The sequence below is a fragment of the Ambystoma mexicanum genome, chromosome 7q, assembly GCF_040938575.1.
Source record: "Ambystoma mexicanum isolate Mex_15411 chromosome 7q, UKY_AmexF1_1, whole genome shotgun sequence".
NCBI classification, from domain to species: domain Eukaryota; kingdom Metazoa; phylum Chordata; class Amphibia; order Caudata; family Ambystomatidae; genus Ambystoma; species Ambystoma mexicanum.
Window position 1 is genome coordinate 1,028,188,942 of NC_090941.1, and position 20,857 is coordinate 1,028,209,798.

General features: G+C 50.0%; 1 protein-coding gene across 2 annotated transcripts in view; it reads left to right on the plus strand.

The window, feature by feature from the left end:
• The window catches only part of XNDC1N (XRCC1 N-terminal domain containing 1, N-terminal like), a 382,167-nt gene that overhangs the window by 201,690 nt on the left and 159,620 nt on the right, over positions 1–20,857 (plus strand). For both annotated transcript variants that reach the window (XM_069640314.1, XM_069640315.1), the window contains exon 7: positions 8,815–9,080. In XM_069640314.1, coding sequence (XP_069496415.1) covers positions 8,815–9,080 — 266 coding nt within the window. The remainder of the gene's footprint in view (positions 1–8,814; positions 9,081–20,857) is intronic.

Consider the following 20,857-nt stretch of genomic DNA (forward strand, 5'->3'; position numbering starts at 1 on the left):
GCTGGGCGGCCCTCAGCTCCAACAGATTGATATGGAGTCTGGACTCCGACGGAGACCAACGACCGCTGACTGCCAACTCGTTGGCATGAGCACCCCAGGGCGTGAGGGATGCGTCCGTCACCTCCGGCCAGGGTAGCCAAAATGGAGCCCTCTTCATCAGATTGCCTTTGACGGCCCACCACAGAAGGTCCTGGGCGATCGAGGGCGGCACCTGAACGGGGTCCGACATCCTGCCGGAGGACTGAGACCACTGGAGCTTGAGTGCCCATTGCAAAGATCTCATCCGCAACCTGGCCTCTGGCACCAGAAGAATGCAGTATGCCATGAGGCCGAGCAATCTCAAGAACTCTAATGCAGGGAGACTCTGGGCATGTTGGAACTCGTGCACCATCTGCTGAATGTGATGAGCCCTCACCTGGGGCAGAAAACACTGCCCCAGGGACGTGTCGAGCACTGCTCCGATGTACTGGAGCCTCTGAGTTGGCGTCAAGTGAGACTTCTTTAAGTTGATGGAGAAGCCCAGCCTGTGGAGGGAGTGGCAGGTGACAGACAGATGATCCAGGACTTGCTCGGGAGAGTGCGCCCTGATCAACCAATCGTCCAGGTAGGGGTAGACGTGAATCCCCCCTTTCTTGAGATACGCTGCCACCACCACCATGAGCTTTGTGAAAACCCTAGGGGCGGAGGTCCATTCGAACGGCAGGACCCGAAACTGAAAGTGCGAGTCGCCAACCGCGAACCTCAGGTACTTCTTGTGCTTGGGATGGATCGGCACATGAAAATAAGCATCCTTAAGGTCGAGAGACACCAACCAGTCCTGAACTTGAATGGCCTGGAGGACTTGAGAGAGAGTAACCATCTTGAACTTGTCCTTCCTGAGGAGTTTGTTCAAACCGTGCAAGTCCATGATGGGTCTCAATCCCCCGTCTTTCTTCGAAATCAAAAAAGGAGAATAACATCCCTTGTTCCACTCCGCTACGGGCACCAGTTCTATGGCGCCTTTCTCCAGCAGGGATTGAATTTCCTGCGCAAGGAGTGGATCCTGACTCTTCAAAGAGAGATTCCCTGGTGGATTGTCGTGAGGCCTCTGCCGGAAAGGAAGACAGTAGCCGTGGGCTATGATCTCCAGAACCCACACATCTGAAGTAATGGCACGCCATTCTACAAGATGCGGCGCCAGCCTCCCCCCCCCCCCCCCCCCAACTGGTGAAGCAAGGGCCTCATGACTGAGCTGAAACGGCTGTGGCGTTGCCTGAGGGCAAAAAGGCAACTGCTCGAGCGGCCTTGGCACCTCGAGTACCTTGTTGTCCAACTCTGGCACTCCTACGGTGGCCCCTTTGACTGGCAGCTCCTCTCGCTTTACCAAAGGATGAGTAATAACGAAAGGAACCTCCCCTCCATTGCTGTCCCCTAGGACGAAAAGGCAGAGGTTGTTCGAACTGCAGCACCCAACGACTTTGCTGCAGTTTTGGAGGTCTGCAATGTTCACCGTCAAAGGGCATGTTGAGGAGCCGGGCCGGCACATCGGGAACAAACCCTGACTTCCGCAACCACGCAAACCTGCGTATTACGATGCTCGCCGCCATGTACCGGCTGACGCAATCAGCCATGTCCAAACCCGACTGAACGGCCTCACACATGGCATCCTTGCCATCCTGGACCATAGCAAGGAAACCATCCCGTTCATCCCCTTCGGGAATATGTTCAGCCGCTAAGGAAACACAGTTCCAAAGAGTGTGCGTGAAACGCGACAAGGCACATATGGAGTTGGCCGTCTGAAGAGCCATACCCTCTGAAGAAAACACTTTCTTCGCCCAGCCATCAAAACGCTTGTCGTCTCCATCAGGAGGGATACGACGCCTGCTTAGTGTTAGGCAGAAACCTGTGCAGTTCCCTTTGGGAACACTGCAAAAGATTTAGGACTACAGGTGTTAGCAGTAAACCCACTTGGTAGCAGTCTGTACCACCCAGATTTACCTGGTAGCTGTGGCTGAGCAGTCAGACTTCCCTCAAGAAGAGTTAGGCAGTATGCAAAGTATACACAATAGGCACTTGGACACAATAATACAAGCAAACACTGACAAGAGGTTTGGTATCAAAGTATATAATTATTTATTTAAAAGCACACTGTTTGAAACACTCAAGCACTCTTATCGTAAAACAATCTAAACACAGTTACTACTATAATATATACAACCCTTGTTCCTTATCAGATAAGTCTTAGTTAACACCACTTATTTTCATACAGAGGTGAGTGCTTAACCATAGATGGCACTCCAACAAGTTCATGAAGAAGGGAGGGAAAAAGACAGAATATGGGAAGATACACCACTCTAAGCTTTAGGAACACTATTAGCAAGGCAGAAGAGCAAAAGTCTCTTGTGAGCCAAAGTCCATAGGCTGGGCCCACTCTTGGAGAGAGCAGAGCACAAATGCGCCCAAGATCACAGTTACACTAGGCTTAGAAAGTCTTGCAGAGAGTTCGAAAAGAGTTTAGAGAGGCTCAGAAAAGTTTAGCCAGGGTGTCCCAGGCTAACCCAGGTTCGAAAGCCGGGGGCTAAATCTACCCCGTACAGTCGGTGGCAAGGGAAGCCGGGCGGGACACGGTACCTTAAGTGGGAAGGATCCTCCAGCGGTGGCAGTTGTTCCTGGCAGCGGGTCCAAGTTTCGTCGTCGTCCAGGGGAAGAGAAGCTCTCGACTTGGAGGAAAGATGGTCGTTGCACTGCCAGGGAAGAAACCAGCCGCAGAGTTTTCTGGTTAAAGGTATTACCTTTTAATTCACGGTCGTGGTAAAACGTGTTATCCCGGTTGCCAGGGTGCTTGGCACAGGCAAGGCGGCCACGAGATACGTCGGGAAGGCGAAAAGACAGTGAAACTGGTTATCCCCACCAGTCAAAGGAAGGAGACTCTCCGGCGGGAGATCTCCTCTGTCTTTGGGAAAAGTGGTGAGACGGTCCAGCAGGGCTCCACCGGTGATGTCGTCGTGGCAGGTCGGCTCAGCTTCTCCCTCGTCGGATTCTTAGGTCCTGTGGCGACTTCTGAAGTTCCAGTCCCCAAAGCCCTGCTTTTATGCAGAAAACCCCCATTCACTCCGCTGTCACTGAAACATGCTAAGTGGTGAGCCGGTCGGCTCACCACTTGGGCCAATCAGGACAGAGTGCGACTTGAGTTGCCTAGGCAACTCAGTCCAGGGTGCCTAAATCCCCCTCCTAAGTACCCCAGACAGAGTGGCACCACTTTGGAGGGCTTCTGTGGAGAAGCCCGCCAAAAAGTGGAACAAAGGGCTCGACTTGGGTTGGAGTCACAGAAGAGAACACAAACGCCATTTTAGAACAGAGTTTTGGCAAAAAACACCAACTGGAGAATTAATATTGATTAAATAAACCGGCGGTATGTTCGAGGCTATCGTAATAAATAAAGATAGTAGCCTCGAACAATGGGAAAATCCCATAGAGAAATATTCGCGGTTGAATATAAAAAGTAGTATCCACTGCCACCAGCCAAAACTCGATCAGGGGGGACGGAGACGTGCCCCTTCGTCTAACTCCCCGGGGCAATCGAATTGCCCCAGCCAGTACGTCCACAATATGATGATTTGTACTGGTTCTGTTCAGAATTTAAGACTAGTAGAGTCAATGGTGACTTTACAGACCCTGGGAGACAGTAGTCAGTCCCAGGGTATGGAGTCTATACTGGGGAGTCACTATGACACCCCTGTGTTACTGCACTGAGGGTGCTGTGTAACACACATCACAAAAACACATGAAGCCCTATGGAGTAAAAGACCCCATAGCCCATTAAACACATCTAGAATCAAAGAAACACACTCAAATCATGTCCAAGAGTGAGGGTAAAAGAGTCTCACTCTTGGCAGGAGAAAAAAATAAACCCCAAAAATCCAGCAAAGCTGCTGGGGGGACTCACTAAGTTAGGAAATTCAGCCTAAACAGAGAATTCTCCCTAACAAGCTGGGGCCGTAGCCGCCTGCACCACCAAACTCTCCGGAGTGGGGTGCGTGATCAAGTAGCAGGGTCACTATTGGCTGGGCGGTATTTACGCGGCAAAGACTTGCCCACTGCCGGCAGACTCTCGAGCAGTCCAAGCCGCTGCCACCCTTCTTTGCAGAGCCATAAGGAATGGCAGTACCGGGTCAGTGGGTGGTCCTTGGTCAAGGATATCAGTCAGGTCATCCTGCACAAAATCAACTGGGGGCGCTGACCACCCCAAGTATTTGGTGACCCTCGACATAAGGTGCCGGTACGATGACTCGGCTTGAAATAAACAATCTCCTGGGAATCCGGAAATTGGGCTTTAGACCCCAACACGGGACAGACTGCTCTCAACGATCTTAAAGCTCAAATAGACACCCTGAGAGATTACAGGAAAACGGTTCTACTACTTCTACTTGACCTCTCCGCAGCATTCGATTTAATAGATCACAAAATTCTCTGCAACCAACTAGACTCCGCAGCCCACTTCTCTAAAGAAGCCATCGGTTGGATTGAGTCCTTCCTAAATAACAGGTCTATGCGTGTCTTCTCAACCTCGGCATCCGCGACCCTATCCCCATCACTTGCAGGGTCCCCCAGGGTTCATGCGTCTCCCCTACATTGTACAACGTGTTCACGAAGCCCCTGTTTGATGATCTTGACGGTCTGGGTATCACCTACACTAATTACGCCGATGATGCCCAGATTCTCATTCCGTTGACAGAGATTACAAGGATTTGGCCTTGGTGAATAGGGTGTACCTCATCATCCAGGCATGGATGGCCTCCCACAGTCTATGCCTGAATGATGACAAGACCGAACTCATTATCCTCGGTTCCACCCCCAACCTAAACAAACTGGATCACAACTACACTAGCTTCATCATAGAGGGCAATTCTATCAAGGTAGCCGAGGAAGTCAAAACTCTAGGAATCTATCTAGATTCCTACCTCTCCTTCCGCAAACAGGTTAGCTCCAGGGCCTCCCCCACAGCCCAAACTTGCAAATTTATAAGAGCGGCCAAACCCTTCCATTCCACCCAGAGCTGCACCACTTTAGATAGTATAAGGGCTCTGGCTATTTTAATTCCCTGTACGTAGGAGCCAATAAATATGTTACAAACAAAATCCAAACTCTGCTAAACAATGCTCTCGGAGCAGCGCTTAGCATTCCCAAGAGAACACATTTCCAACATCAGAAGAGCCCATAATTGGCTCACTACCACCGACAAAATCCTGCTCAATATAGCCTCCTTAACACATAAATGCCTCAACAATGCAGCCCCCCACTACTTAGTCAACAGAATAAAAAGATACACCCCCAACCGGCCTACCAGAACCGCAAATGGCAACTTGCTCTCAGTTCCCAGGTTCAAACTAACCAAAACGGGTGGCAACAGCTTCTAGGTGAAAGCAGCCCAACACTGGAAATCCCTGCCACCCTCCTTAAGGACACCTCAAACCTAACCCCACTTTAGACGCAACTACATTCAGTGGATAAAGGACAATGACCAATAACTCACCTTGCCTACCCTAGGTATACTGCCTACCTTAGGTTTACTTGTAAATATGTATATTGTTAAACTGTCTATCATTGCATTTGTCGCAACTGCTTTAACCTATGTACACACTGTAATTAATGTACAGCACTGTAACTAATTTGAGAATAACCTTGCTGCTCCTGCGCCCTTATACCTTCGGGTCTGGCACGCAATATAAGTGAATAAACAAACAAACTCTTAAACTGTGCAAATAGTTTGAGTTCGCCAGAGGAGTTGATGCAATGCAATAGGTTAGGCCAAAGTCAATGGGCTAAAGTCTTGTATAGGTAAAGCAGTCTGGAAGTTAAACGGAAAAGTCTTTGCCAAAGTTCTCAGAAGTAGTTTGTAAAAAGATTCATATGTTGGGTCACAAGCTGACTAGGCCTGCAAGTTGCAAAGTTTCAAGCACTTTCGCAGTGAGAGGTATTTCACAGTACCTTACAATGAAGAAAAAGATGCAGCTGAAGACGTCTGTTCCCGGCAGTTCTTGCAGATCTTGCTGTTCCTGAGCCTCAGTCGTGGGGACAAGAGGGAGGACGTCTGGACTCCTGCACTGGGACTGGTCAAAAAGCTGGCAAAGGCAAATCTTCGATTCCGGTAGCTGTAGTCAAGCACACAAACTGGTGTCCTTCTCCCTGGCTATTCGGTTTCCTGCAGCACTCTCAGGAAAATACAACCAGCTCCGAGAATGGTATGCAGGTGGCTTATGAACTGATTGGTCCCACCAACTCAAATGGAGAAGTCGTCCTTGAAGGGCTTCTCTGTCGAGATGAACTTGGCAATTTGGACCGGCAGCAGGGCTTCACCGGGCAAACCAACGGTCCAGGAGTTGCAGCAGCCGTCCTCTTCGAGCTGGTCTTCGGTTCTTTCGTTCCAGTGGTCGGCTCTGCCTTCCAAGCCCAGAGACTCGCCTTTTATCCAGTTTCCTTCAATTCATTCCAGCCTAGCAGCCACTCACCCAGCAGGCTGTCCGGCTGTCCTTGCCGGACAGTCAGCCAGTCAATCACGCCAGAGTGCATTTGGGTTTCCTAGGAAACTAAGCACAGGGAGTTTCAGGCACCTCTCTCACTTCCTGCCCCCCCACCAGACACTCTGACACCAGAGGCTGTCTTCAGTCCTGAAGCCTGCCAAAGGCATAGGAACAAAGGGACCAAACTTGCTTTGGCATGCAGAGACCAACTCTGGAAGGACCTTTCCAAAATGAAAGGGCAAAAAAAAGAAGACTCAGGCCTGTTTAAACAAAGGGGGCTCAGACACCATCTTGAAAAACATGGCTCCTGCAATTTAACGCTACCGGTGTTCACGGTCGGTAAAAATCATGGTAGTTTGTTGTAAAACCCCTGCCACCAGCCATTTTGAGGGGAAAGACTGCTACATGAGTTTCTAGACATAGGGGATACTAGGTAACAGGGCCGGCCTTAAGGGCAGCAGTGCCCTGGGCGAATTGGCACCCCCCCCTCGCCCACAGCGCCCCCTGGTTAACAGGGGGCGGGGCAGAAGGGGGTGGGGCAAGGAGGGGCCACTTTTTTTTTTTAACCTCCTCGCTTTGGCAAGGAGGTTAAATAGGGCGCGTTAGGACCCCATTGCCATTGAATGAGCCCGCCGCTGCGGGTTCAATGGCAATGAGGCGCCTGCCACACCTTCTGCCACCATGCCAGCTCGGGGGAGCCCTTGAAAGACTCCCCGGAGCTGGCGTGGTGTGGGGCTAATGGTGACTTTTCTTGTGAAAAGTGCCCGCGGCAGACGGGTGCATTTAAATGCACCCCCCCGCTGCGGGCACAATTTACAGTAAAAGGCCACCTGCTGCGCCTTCTCCCACAACGCCAGCTCGGGAGAGCCCTTTAAAGACTCCTCCGAGCTGGCGTGGCAGGGGCAAAAGGCACCCTGGGGGGGGGGGGGCGTGGCGCCCCGGGCGGTCGCCCGGCTCTGCTAGGTAACCCCTCCATCACTCTATGGTAAAATAGTGTGTGCTGGGTCTAGGAATTTGGCAAGACTAGTAAAGTCAATTTCACTTTACTTTGTCTGGGAAACAGTAGTTTATCCCAGAGAAGGTATTTAAACCTTGGGACAGCCTAAAATTGGCTTCTCTGTCACTGAACTGAGGGTGCTTTGTGACACATATGAAAAGATGATGCCTATGGAGTTGCCTAAAACTCCACAATCAAAGAACACAAGAGTAAAACACACATCAAAATACATGAGTGGGGGGAAAAAAAGTTCACTCTCTCCAGGTAAAATAATCAAGTCCTCAAAATCCAGCAAAGTTTCTCGGGGTCTCTAAGGTGAAGGGAATTAGCACATTTATGAGAATTCTTCCCATATATAATAGTTATTTTTTAATATAAATGTATATGTAAATGGTTCTTTGATGTGCATTACTAGCTAGGTTGGGTATACTTGCCTACAGCTCACATCTTCCTCTTCAGATAAGCCTGACTGCCCTGGCATCCTATCAAGGTCTCTGAGTTGAATGGATGGATACTATCAGTTAGGGAATCTACAAACACTGGGATAGCTTTATAAAGTCACTGCAAGTGGGACTTCAGGAAAACTCCCGACAGTGAAGCTGCACCATTAAGGCTGAAAAGGCAAGCCATTAGATTATAAATGTAGACATCAGCAACCACTGCCTTGCTGGGGTGCCTGTAGCCCATTGAGCCGGGACTCGTCGAGGGGACGTGGCTTAAAGCGCGTGCAAGGCGACCCCCGTTAAGCCACGCCCCATAGATGATCCCTGGCTCATTTCCAGTGGCAATTAAGGCACTGGCTATGCCTAAGCAAAAGCCAATCCTGATTTTTTCATTCCCGTTGGCCTTTTATCAAGGAAGGGCCCGCTTGAGGGTGATTGCCTTCCTCACCTCATGTTTCCCCCCTTAGCCCCTCTTATCTTAGCTGACTTTTCTTCCAGCCTGCTCACCAGCTCTTCCGAAATATGATTGCAAGGAGCTGGGTATAAAAACAGAAATGTATCATAATGCAAGTCCTGCGCTGTTGGCAATATGGAGGCACCGTCTGCAGCAGCATGGAGCTACTTTCTAGAGCTGGTCTGGGACACAGTGTTTGAGGACGCTCTGTCATAGAAGTGCCTCCTAGATTAGTGTGCTCAAAAAGCCATCCCTTTTGTCTGACACCTTATGCCAGTTTTGCACAACTGTTTTTTTTTGGTCCCCTGCTAGAAAAGGAATGCTGCACGAGATGCACACGCTTTTCTTGGATTCGTGTCTGCTCGGTTGAACTGTCTGATTGTTGGCAACGTATGGTGATTGCTCTGCTCTTCTTTGTAGGAACGGCACCGAGGAGGATCTGAAAAGCCGCTTGCTGCAGATGGACTCAAGCTCGCCCCCTCTGGCCGGAAAGCAGCCGTGCCTCGGCCGCAGTGCACGCATGGTGATCTCCGCAGCGCGCTCCGGCAGGCGATTCTTCCCAGCCGGGGCGGCCCCTGTGAGCACAGGCTCCTCTCCGGCAGCCGCCCCTGCGAAACGGAAAAGTGACACTTCGCTGGAAGCGCTGGAAGCACAGGGGGCAGCAGGCCCGAGCCAGGAAGCTTTGGGTAAGTGTAAGCTAGTCCTGTCTGCATAGCTCAGTCGGAGAGTCGGTGGAATACATCTTACAGGCGGCTGATGCCCACTCAGTCCATTCATAAACCCAACAAAGCATACATGCACCAGTGAAGGTAGAATGCGTGAAGTGCAATGCATTCTGACAAGAGCTATTGCACGAGGGAGGGAGGGAGGGCGGGCGGGGAGCGGGGGAGTCGCCAGTACGAAATGGGACTAATGGGTATTTAAAGCGTGGGAAGCAACGCGGCAGGAACACTTTGGGCTGTCCCATCTCATTGTGTGAATGCGCCTGCGCACTGTCATTGGCCAGACATCATTTGGATGATCGTGTGCATTGGTATCACCCAATGCAGGGCCGGTACATTTATTTATGTTGGCACAAATCGGGGATGCTCATTATGACCTGTGGCCCTTCATACTATATGCTCTTCCAACCCGCCCCCGCACCCCACTCATCCCTCTCGCCGGCCTCACCGTCTCTCCGCTGTAAAGCCAGGTAACGCAGCAATGAAGCTGATACAGGGGACCGGGGTGATTGTGCGATGAGTGTAGAGTTGAGTTCTCTGTTGACCCTTTGACCTGTTATTTATGGTACATTCAACTTTGACCTCTGCGTCAAAGCTCTAGGTCTGTGATCACAGCTTTTTGTGCAGCATTGCAAGTTCATTATATGAAAGCATACCCTAAAATGTCCCACAAATTGAATCCAATGCTAGTTAACGTCTCGTAAGCATTATTACGTCACTCAATGCGTGGATGCTTACATCCTATGCCAAGTGCAACCTCCGTAATGCCACCCAATTCCTATTAATTCTTCATATACATGATATAATCTGTGTCCTGATAGAGACCTGCGTCCCAGATTCCTCTCGCTTCTAAGCGCCATGATCATCTTACACCATGTCATGGTACAACATGCATCAACCTCGAAAGGATAAAAGGGGTTAAGGAGTTATGTTCCAACTTTATGGTACTCATTTCATCAACCTTAAAAGGATGAAGGGCTAAGTCGTCCCTGCAGTGGGATTCGAACTTTCTGGACCCATCTGAGAGGCCAGCACTTTACTTCTGAGCTATCCTTCTGGACAGCGCAAATATTTACCATGTGTGAGGTACTGTACACCCTCGCACATGCAGATGTTACTAGCATATACCACGCAGTCTGCCACACACCGGCAGTTAATACCTCACATACATGGCACTGCCCAATTTCCCTTAAATGCATGGTATGAGTATTTTTATACATTTCTTTGGAGGTTGTCGAAGCCCTGCACACATTGTTCATTTTAAAATCCCATTGCTGGCTCAAGAGTTTCTTTTTCACATCATTTCTTGTGGGAGAACTTCCAAGCATTCCTGCAAATTGAAATGTGCATCATTTAATGCATTGCTAATGTTTTGTACTTGTGATTTAAGATGCACATTTTGGTACATACTTTAATCAAAATGCTGTGAGTAGACCCACCAAAGCCCTAATTGAAATCCCACTGTGCTTTTAAGAATAGTACTTTTCAGGGCTTGAAAAGCCCCCCACTAACGTTGTAACGGAGCGATTTTCTTTTGAGGGCCTTCATGTATTTGGCAGGGGCCAGTGATCAATGCAACCTCTGGACAAAGACCAAACGGGGCCCAAGAAAATGTTTCAGTACCACGGGCACCGATAGTAATGCTTTGCTCTCTTCTGAAGTTTAGCCCACTGTTAAGACAACATTCTATTTTTGGGGGGTTCGCCTATGCGAGTTTTTGGGACCCCTATATATTATTTTTTGTTGCCTTTTCCCTACTGGTTTTCCTGAGTATGTATTTGTGTGAACCGATGCCTGCAGTCCCCGGTCACTGCAAACTTGTCACGTGCTGTCCGAAGATAGCCCATATGGCTCCTAGGACAGGGCTGCTTATTTAAGCATTCCACCTAGATTCCAGTGTGATTATATAGCCCTGCAAGTGTTTTGGGGAGTTTGCTGTTTTGGCTTCAGGGCCGCAACCATTTTTTATGTCCTGTATTAGTCGCCCGATGCACCCATATGGTAGCCATTTGGGTATTCATGCATTTACTTTCTTTATATTTTCTGGTCATGCTAGTTGTGTAACAGTGTCTACAAGCTGAGACCATGGAGATGGCAGGAGGAAAACATTTGTTGGGGTCTTTGCTTTTTGCAGATTTCTCCCCATTGACTTCAATGGGACCCCCTGCATATCGGTTATGGACTTCAACTTCTGGCTGAATTTTTGGTGGAAGAGGCTTTTTTAGCCCCACTCACTTGCTTTACTGGTTGGGTGTCCAAACTCCTTCCACAAGTGTTGGCAGAACAAACCAGTGAGTAACAAGTGTCTTTGAAAAGCACCAGTAAGCAAAGATAGGTGTACACTCCAAATTCCACCACACCAAGGGTTATCTGGGAGGAGGGGCGGGGGGTCCTGGGCTAAGCATAGCCAAGCACAGCCATGTAAGGGTACTGCTAGGAAGTGGACTTAGTGCCTTTTCAAGCCCTATAGTCGTAAGGGGTACCGAAAGCGGTAAATACACTTGCACCCCTTATTTAGGTTTTTTGCTGGGTGACACCCTTGAGGCACAGTGAATTGCTGGGTGTATGGGGGGGGGTGTGTGCTTGTTTCAGTTGTTGGATCTGTTGGCGAGGGTCCAGTGCTCACAGGTGCAGTTGCTGAATGTGTCTGGACTAGGTGGCAGATGTACTTTAATTTTGGCTTCAGTGGGGATGCAGGCCATTTTACTGCAGGGGTAGCTGAATGTACTCTTTTTTGGTAGCCTTTGGGGCGCCAAAGTGGATTCTTTATAAAAAAAAGAACTCCTCTCTTCATTTTTGGCCTTTAAAAGGGCCCTGTTAACCACGTGGGGGGTCTTAATGAGCCCAAAATGGAAGCGTTTATATTGGCCCTAAATGGTTTAGCCTAGTTAAGGCCCCTGTGCTCGCACCTTCACTTCCTTTGGGGGGTGTTTTTGGCTACATGGCAGTTCTAGGGACCAACCAAGATGGTTGGTCATCTAGCACTTTGCCCCCGGCCCCTTTTAGTGATTGACAGGATCGCTTTCCCTTGCTTCTCTCTTGCTGCTTTGCTTCTGGAAGGTGGAGATGGCTGGTCTGCTGAAGACGTTTTTCTGCACTTCCTGCCAGAAGCTTGCTGAGCGCAGTGGCTTAGGCATATTTTGATTTGGGCTTTTTGTTGCCAGGCTTCTTGAAGACACCTGCTGACTCCACACACCAGTTGGGTCGAACTACTCTACTCCTGAACAGTTTTCTGGGCCGTTTACTTCCAGGTTCTTCCGTTTGGCTGAGAGTCGCTGCTGGTGTCCAGAGGGGTTGATACATCCGTTACAAATTCTTCAGCATATGACATCTGAGGGTGCCTCCAGCCGTTGTCCCCTTTTTGGAATAGTTTGCTAAAGTGCTGCCATCATCTTTTGTCCACCAAGCTGCCAGGAGCCATCTTCATTGGTTCCCTCACCTTTCCTGGATCCTCATCGACGTCTCCTCGATTAAGGCTTGTGTTAGGGAGTCTTACACAAGTTGCTGTATGTGACAGAACTTAGAAAAGGCCACCATAGGTGACAGGGTTATAACACTTTAGGTTTATCCTGAACTACCGAAAGGTTTGGTAGAAATGGCTGAGCAGACTGGCTTCGTCTAGGAGGGAGAAGGGCTGTAGTGAGGCACACAGTACTCGGAGCGTTCAAGAAAACACTGACACACTGGCAGTTACATAAAAAATAATGTCTGTCTTTCTGTCTCTCTCTCTATCCTTTTTTTAAAAACTTTATTTGTAAATTTGTAAGACAGTCAGAACATGAAGTACAATGCAATTTGGACAATTCATTACATTACAATGCTACAATTGTGAATACACTCACTCGATTCTGGTGTTCCTCTCCTTGACACTTCGGTTCCTGCACCAGCAATGGAAGTACAGCCAGCTTCGAGAGGATTTCCAGATGAGCTCTTCTTGGGGTCGATTAGTCCCACCAACCCCAGGAGAGAAGAAGTCTTTTGCAGGTCTTCTCTAGCTGAGGCAAATTCGGATCTTGAGCACTGCTTCACTGGGCAAACCAAGGGTCCAGGAGTTGCAGCAGGCGTCTCTTCCAAGTTCTTCTTCCGATTCCTTCATCCAGTGGTCGACTCTGCCTTCCAAGCAACAAGCCTTGCCTTTTATGCAGGTTTCTCCTATTCATTCGCAGCCTAGCTGTCAATCACAATATATTAGTTACACTACGTGGTTCTCAAGAGATATTCGGGGATATGATCTCTAATTCAGCGAGGTAGGCTCTAAATGGTGACCAGATGTCTTTGGTCGCCTAGTGGGAGAAACATTTTGGATAAAGCCTTCTTCACATTCATTCACATATATCATGTCCTTAATCCAGCATTTCAATGTGGGTGCAGTTTTAGCTCTCCAGTATTTGAGTATATTCCTTTTTGCAACCGCACATGCCACGTTGAATAACCCGTGCATCTTAACGGGGACCATTCCAATGTCGCCAAGTAGGTGTTTGATGGGGGACGGGGAATAGGGATATCCAGGATGTCCTCTACAGCCCTGGCCACCTTCTTCCTGAATTGGCATGCCCAATACATATGGAGGTATAGTATATAGTGAGGTGCAGGCGGTTCAAGATCTTGAACTGGATCAATCTTGCTGGCGGTGATTGACACTGTTTTGGTAAATTGCCAGTATTTGGCCCATTGCGTTTCGTCAATGGACAAGCCCAGGTCTTGCTCCCATACACCCTTAATGGAATTGCAAGAGGGAGTATGGGTTTGTATTGTTTTGTACAATTTGGAGGTTCCACCGTTCATCCCGTCGGGTGCCATGACGTCAGCCATAAATGAGTGTCTCTCTGGTTCGCCCGGAAATGAGGGACATCTTCTACGAAATGCTGCCCTCATTCTGTGTTATTTAAGGGACTTCAACGGTCCATGTCCGAGTTTAGTCGTAGTCGGCCAGTGACACACATTTCCCATTGGGGCACTTGTCACCTAGCTTGAGCTGGGCATGGGTTCCCAGGCATTCCTAAAGGCTGGGTCATACGTACGGACTATCCCAGGGAAACGTCACAGGGGGGCAGTGTTGCTGTAGGGCATACTGATGTTAATCATTTTAAATACTCTGCGCGTTTACTGTGGTCTTAACCGGGTCGAAAGAACTAGTATCTCTGTAGTGTTCAGTGCATAAGACAGAGCGAAGATCAGTTAGGGAAGCAGCGTACCTCTCTACCCCGAGATGAGCAAAATCATCTGAGGCAGAGAACCAATATCTTGCGTATTGGCCTAAGCAGCCAAATAAATAGTATACCTTGAAGTCTGGTGCTGAGAGGCCGCCAGTTTTGTATTGTTTGATCATCTTCGCCCAACTCATTCTAGCTGTCCCCCCCCAACTCCAAACAAACGAGGAGACCATGGATTGCAATTTGGAGAGGAAAACCCTCCTTGGCCATATGGGAATGTTACTAAAATAATGGGAGGTTGTTCCAGATTTTAAGCTTGGCTTCTAGCTGATGTAAATATAGTCTGTGATTATTTACATACAGGGATCAGTGATCAATGCACACCGCAGCGCCTGGATAGCAGATAGATGTTGGGGACCAGCGGAAACCCATCAGATCTGGCTTTGTCGTGGTGGGCGTGAGAGGCAATAATTTAGATTTGGTGGTGTTTATTCTATATTTGGGGGAATTCGTGGACATCTCTCACGACTGGGGCAAGAATGAGTTCAGGGTCACAAACGTATAGTAGCGCGTCATCGGCATATGAGATCAGTTGTGGGGGGCCATTAATACAAACCCCTCTATGCAAGTGTTTGAAGCAAATAAATGCAGATCAATTGTGGGGGCAAACAATAGGGGGAGAGGGCATCCCTGTTGCATGCCTCTGCCTATGGGGATATATACGAAAGGGTATCGTTTTTTTTTTTTGTACCGCAGCACTGGGATTGGAGTAGATAAGTTGAATATAATGCAGGAATTGAGGGTCGAACCCAAAGCGCTTGAGAATGGCGATTATATATTGCCATGACACTTTGTGAAACGCTTTCTCCATCTAATTATGCTGCAATGACTTTGGCCTTGGGATCTAATTGGGCTACAATAGCAGTCTACGTAAGTTCAGGGAGGTCGATCTGGTGGGTATAAATCCCGATTGATCAGGGTGTACCAAATGAGTCATGAAGGGTTGCAAGCTGTTAGCAATGACTTTGGGAAATATTTTGGTTTCCATATTAATGAGTGTGGGCAGTGTGAAGAGTAACCATTGGGTTGGTGCGCTCAAGCCCTGAAATCCATTATTGTGGTTGGCTGCATTGCCATTACAGGGTGGTAAAACCCTCACCCATCCAAAGTCACAAAATAGAGAGTTGATGTGATGCAAAACACACTCGACCAAATGATCCAATAGTAAAATGATAGCAGTTATAAATTATCCTTCAAATGCAAGTGCAGAGTCCATTCAGAGGTTTTGCCAATTGATCTTTATGGTCAGCAGATGCGCGTTTCGACCCACAGATCATTCTCAAGGCTAGGGTAAGTATTGAGCCTAAATTAAGGCTAAATGCAGTTTGTAAATGGGTAAGTTGTGCTGAACGACATGGCTAAGTCCAGTCCTGGATAATTATCCAGATGTGTGGAAAGGGTTCGATCGAACCTGTGTACTTTATCGTTTCATCATCTGACTAACAGGGATCCGTTTTTCAGCATCTCATCGCCCCTCAAGGGCAAAATCGTCAAGTGATTCTTCTTCTTGAAGTTTCCTGAAGGCCATCTGGCCTACACCGCATGCCGGATCATGTCGGAGAAGGACGAGGATTCCCTTTTCAAGCTCTGCAACAGCTGCGGTTTGCGGAATGTTTTCATGGAGGAAAAAGCATTCCCAGTGTCTTTATTGTCTTCACCCGACGCTTAAGGAGTAAAACTGCGAGATCTGCTGTGGCTTTACCAAGTGCACCATGAAGGATCGGCATAGCAGGCTGGCGGCGTGGCTCAAATCCAAGGCCCCTGCCCTGTGTGGTTCTCAGCAGCATGCCTTCTCTGGAGCCAGCCAGAGTGGGCTTGTAAGTCCTTTGAGGACGCTCCATCCGTGGGGGTCCAAGACACGGCAAAGCACTGCAAGTCTAGTTCCGCAGGGGTCGCCGCGCAAGCTTGTCCCGCGACGGCCAGGGGGCGTTCATCATCTTCAGCGGCCTCAATCTCTAGCCATCGCTCCAGCTCTTCATCGAAGTGAAAGTCAACTACCCCAGGGAAGCTACATGAGAAACCGGAGAAGGCTAAGCAACAGGAAAAGGTGACCAACCTGCCTGTGAAGGCCCAGGTGATACAGCCTGAAGCCGACCCCGCAGGACCCAAAGAGGGGGCTAGGGGAGTGGAAGAACTCCAAGGCATGGATATTTCTTCTTCTAACATGGAGGACGAGGGTTCCGTCCACACCATCCTGGAAGACGTTTGGGACGACTAGAACGTCGAGGACAACAACATAGGCGTTGAGCCCAGCGACCCTACTCCCAAGGCATTGCCCAGAGATCTGTTTTATGATATTCTCTTGACCCTCCACACACTGTTGTCGGAGGTTCAGAAAAGGATGCCGGTGGTACCGCTGCACCGGCAACAACCCTGTTGGCACGGGGCCACCACCGCCGAAGAAAAGGAAGAGGCACTCTACGCCTCCCCTCCAACCACTAATATCCCCTCTCTCCCCACCCATTTCCCCCCCCTCCCGTGGAGGGATACAGGGACAGACACGGCTATGACTGACACTGATGACGGCGGCGGTTTCTCCACCAGACAAAGTGGTTTCCTTCCTCTCGATTGCTCATGCTTCGGAGCTCTTCCAGTTCACACCGGAGGAGACTAAGGAGGGCTTCCTGTGTCAACGCCGGGTGGTGAAAAGGAAGACCATTTTGGCAGTACCCCTCCTGGACGACGTCTGGGACAAGAGGCTGGCACTGCTGAAGAACCTCAGCTCCAGCGAAAAGGGACCGGCTTGAAAAGAAATGCCTGGTCCCGGAGTCTGCACCCAAGTGTTTGCAGTCGCAGCCATCACTGGACTCTGAGGTCTCGGCTGCCGCGAGGAAGAAGTCGTCCAACCAGTCGTCCTCCGATTCCGTTCCCCCGGACAGCAAGGGGAAGAAGTTGGCCGCCGTGGGTAGAAAGATTGTCAAGGCGGCCAACGCTCTAGCTATCACGGCCAGGTACGACCGGAAGCTTTGGTACAAGATGGCTCTGATCCTGGATTTCCTCTCCGAGGACAAGCATGTTGAGGCGATGGAGATCCTTCAGGAAGGCGAGGTGACGTCAGACCACGCCATTACCATAACCCTGGACATTGTGGACACAGGATTCCAACAGGTGGGCAACAGGGTTTGTCTTCGTTTTCGTGGTTGGCTGAAGGCCACCAACTTTAGGCAGGTGGTCAAGACTAATTTCTTGGACATGCCGTTAGACCGAGACAATCTTTTCGGAAAGACAGTCAATGAACCTCTTCAGGCCATCAAGACCGACAGACGGCCCGTGCCCTGGGCATGCTGCAACATCAACGTCCCTCCTGTCGTTCCTCAGGAGGGAAGTAGGAAGAGTTTGGCAGCGGATAGTCTTCTTAACGCCAGCCCTCCCATTCCACGACCCAGGAAGCCTAAAGGGGTTGCTCCAAGGCCTTCGGAGGTGGCTGCCGTCGTCAAGACTCCCAAGGCGGCGCACCGGCCTCAAAGCAGGACTGAACCGGCCAAGACGTCGGGGCCCCTTACCCTGCATCCCAGTGGGAGGCTGGCTGGCGAACTTAGTCAGCATGTGGGAAAACATTGCCACCGATCAATGGGTGCTGGACGCTCTCGCCCACTGACAATTTGGAGTTTCAGCGAGAAGTGTCTGCGGATACCACCGGTGGCCCGGCAGGAGCAACACATACCTCAGCTGCTGCCGGAGGTTTGGGGTCATGTTAAATAAAGGGTCTATAGAGCTGTTCCGAAACGGCTCCGGGGCTTTGGAGTTTATTCAAGATACTTTCTAGTAATAAAGAAGACTGGGGGCTGGAGGCCCATTCTCGATACGATGATTCAACAAGTACATCAAGTCCCAAAAATTCAAGATGGTCTCGCTGCAGCACATGCTCGGCCAACTGGAGGAGGGAGACTTCCTGTTGTTGGATCTAGAGGATGCATACGTCCGCATTCATGAAAAACATTGCAAGTTCCTGCGCTTCGTTGTACAAGAGAAGCACTACCAGTTCAAGGCTCTCCCCTTCGAACTGATGTCGGCACCCGGAGCCTTACGAAGTGTCTGTCTCAGTGAACTATGCAAAGTCCTGCTGGACTCCATTGCAGGATGCGCTGTTCTTGGGGGGGCCAGGCTCAACATGGTGGCCTGGCTGGCGGCCCCGTCGGAGGAAAGAATAACGGCCATTCACGAACAATACCATCACAATGTTTTACGTCTGGAAGCAGGGTGGGCACCAGATCCCCTGCGCTCACCAGCGCAGGAATTGAGGCACTGCCGTCGCCCAGGGGATGTTTCTCATTCAGTTTCACCTGGCGGGAGTCGAACACTGCCGCCGACTCGCTCAGCAGGGAGCTGTGCTCTTGCCACGAGTGGGAGCTTTGGCAGGATCAAGTGGACAACCTCTTCCTAAAGTGGGGCAGGCCCCAGATCTATCTGTTTGCGACGGCGACAAACCCCAAGTGCCAGAGGTTCGCCAGCAGGTTTCCCTAGCCAGGGATCATGCAGTGACACATTAGCCTTCCCTTTGGAGGGCCTGTTCCTGTACGTATTCCCTCCGTTGCCGCTAATATTACGAGTCATCAGTCAGCTAGTGTCGGTGCAGGATGATCCTCATCGCACCAGCTTGGCCGAGGCAGAACTGGTACCCGGACCTTCTCCACATGTCAGCGTCCCCTCCAGTCAAGCTACCAGTGGTCGCGGATCTGCTTGCAAGGGAAGAAGGCGCAATCCTGCACCACTACCCAAGATTGCTGAACCTGAAGGCATGGCTCCCTCCGCATTGGAGTTCTGTGGTTACGAGCTGCCGGCGGACTGCAGGGAGGTCATTGCCAGGGCTTTGTCGACTCTTAAATGCTACGGGCACAAATGGAAGCGTTTTGCGACTTGGTGCCGGTCGCAGAAGATTAACCCTCTTAAGGTCACAGCCCACCAAGTCCTTCAGTACTTGTTGTCGCTTGCTAAGTCGGGGCTGGCGCACGCCTCCATCAAGGTGCATCTGGCGGCTATCTCCCGCTACACCAGATCACACCGTCTAGTCCAGGAGTTCATCAAAGCACTTTTCCGATCGTTCCCGCTGGTGAAGGCACCTGCCCGGCGTGGGAACTCAACGTGGTGCTGACGAGGCTCATGGGGCTCCCTTCAAGCCTATGCATCAAGCTCCTTTCCAGTTCCTTTTTTGTAAGACCGCTTTTCTTGTGGCCATCACCTCTGTCAGGAGAGTGGGTGAGATCCAGGCCCTGTCCTGCAAGCGGCCCCATTTCTTCTTCAACAAGAAGAGGGTGGTGCTGCGGACGCACCCCTCCTTCATGCCCAAGATTCTGTTGGAATTTTATCTCAACGAACCCTTGGTATTGCCTGTGTTATTTCCGATGCCTTCGTCACCGGCCGAATGTACTTTGCACTCTCGATGTGGCTCGAGCGCTGAAGTTTTATGTGGCCCGCACCAAGAGTTTGCAGTAGACTTCTCAGCTTTTTGTGAACTTTGGTCCTTTGAACCATGGGAATGCCTTGTCCAAGGCTTCCATCTCCACATGGCTCTCCGTCTGCATCACTCATTGTTATCAGTTGGCAAACCGATCGCTGCCTGGTCGTCCAAGAGCCCATTCTACCATAGCGATCGATGCTACGTTGACGTTCCTGTCTGGTGTGCCCCTGCTGGACATCTGCAGGGCTGCTACGTGGAGGACTACGCACACCTTCACGACCTTCTACTGCGTCGACAGGGATTCCAGGGAGGAGTCCGGAGTCGGCCAAGCAGTGCTACACAACTAGTTCACTTAGAAGGTGAGCCTTGTGAAAAGGTAAGAGTAATTGCTTCTTTTGGGGGGGGGGGGGTGTTGGTGTTACCACACTAGTGTCGCGAAGGAAGGTTGGGGGCATTTTCCAGAGTTGCAGGGATTGGGGGGGTTTTTAAGTGTGTCCACTAAATGTCAAGTAGTACAGGAGTGTGATCTGAGATCTTGCGTGGGAAGATTGTGCTTCCAGTAGTGTGCAAGGTCCTATCAGGGGTGATTAACCAAAAACCGATACGTGATCCTAAGTTATGTATGGATGAGTGAAAAGTGAATTCCTCATCGTGGGGGTGTAATTTCCGCCATATGTCTATCAGGGGGTAGGCATCTAGTTGATTGACCAAATTGGATCAGGCTATTACCCATTGTACAGAGGTTTTTGGAGGTTCTGTCACACAGTGGGTCCAGAATGGTGTGAAGTCACGGCGCCAAAGTACCCGGGTATTGTCTATGGGGAATATCAAGTATATGGTGTGGTAGAACTCTGGATCGTCTATATTCAGACGGTACGTGTTAATGAGCAAAGTGGGTTGTCCCATGCAAGTCACCCCAGACAATGATATACCTGCCTAATGGATCTACAGTGGTTTTTGAGACCTGAGAGCCCAAAGAGTAATGGATGAGAATTAGCACGCCCCGCCCCCCTAGATCGTGAGTAATTGGTTGCCCCTTTGTGGGGGCCCCAGCTGCCTGCAAAGTAGTCGACCACTCTGCTCAATGCCTGGGTCTCTTGCAGCATTAACATTTGTATTCTGTGCCTTTT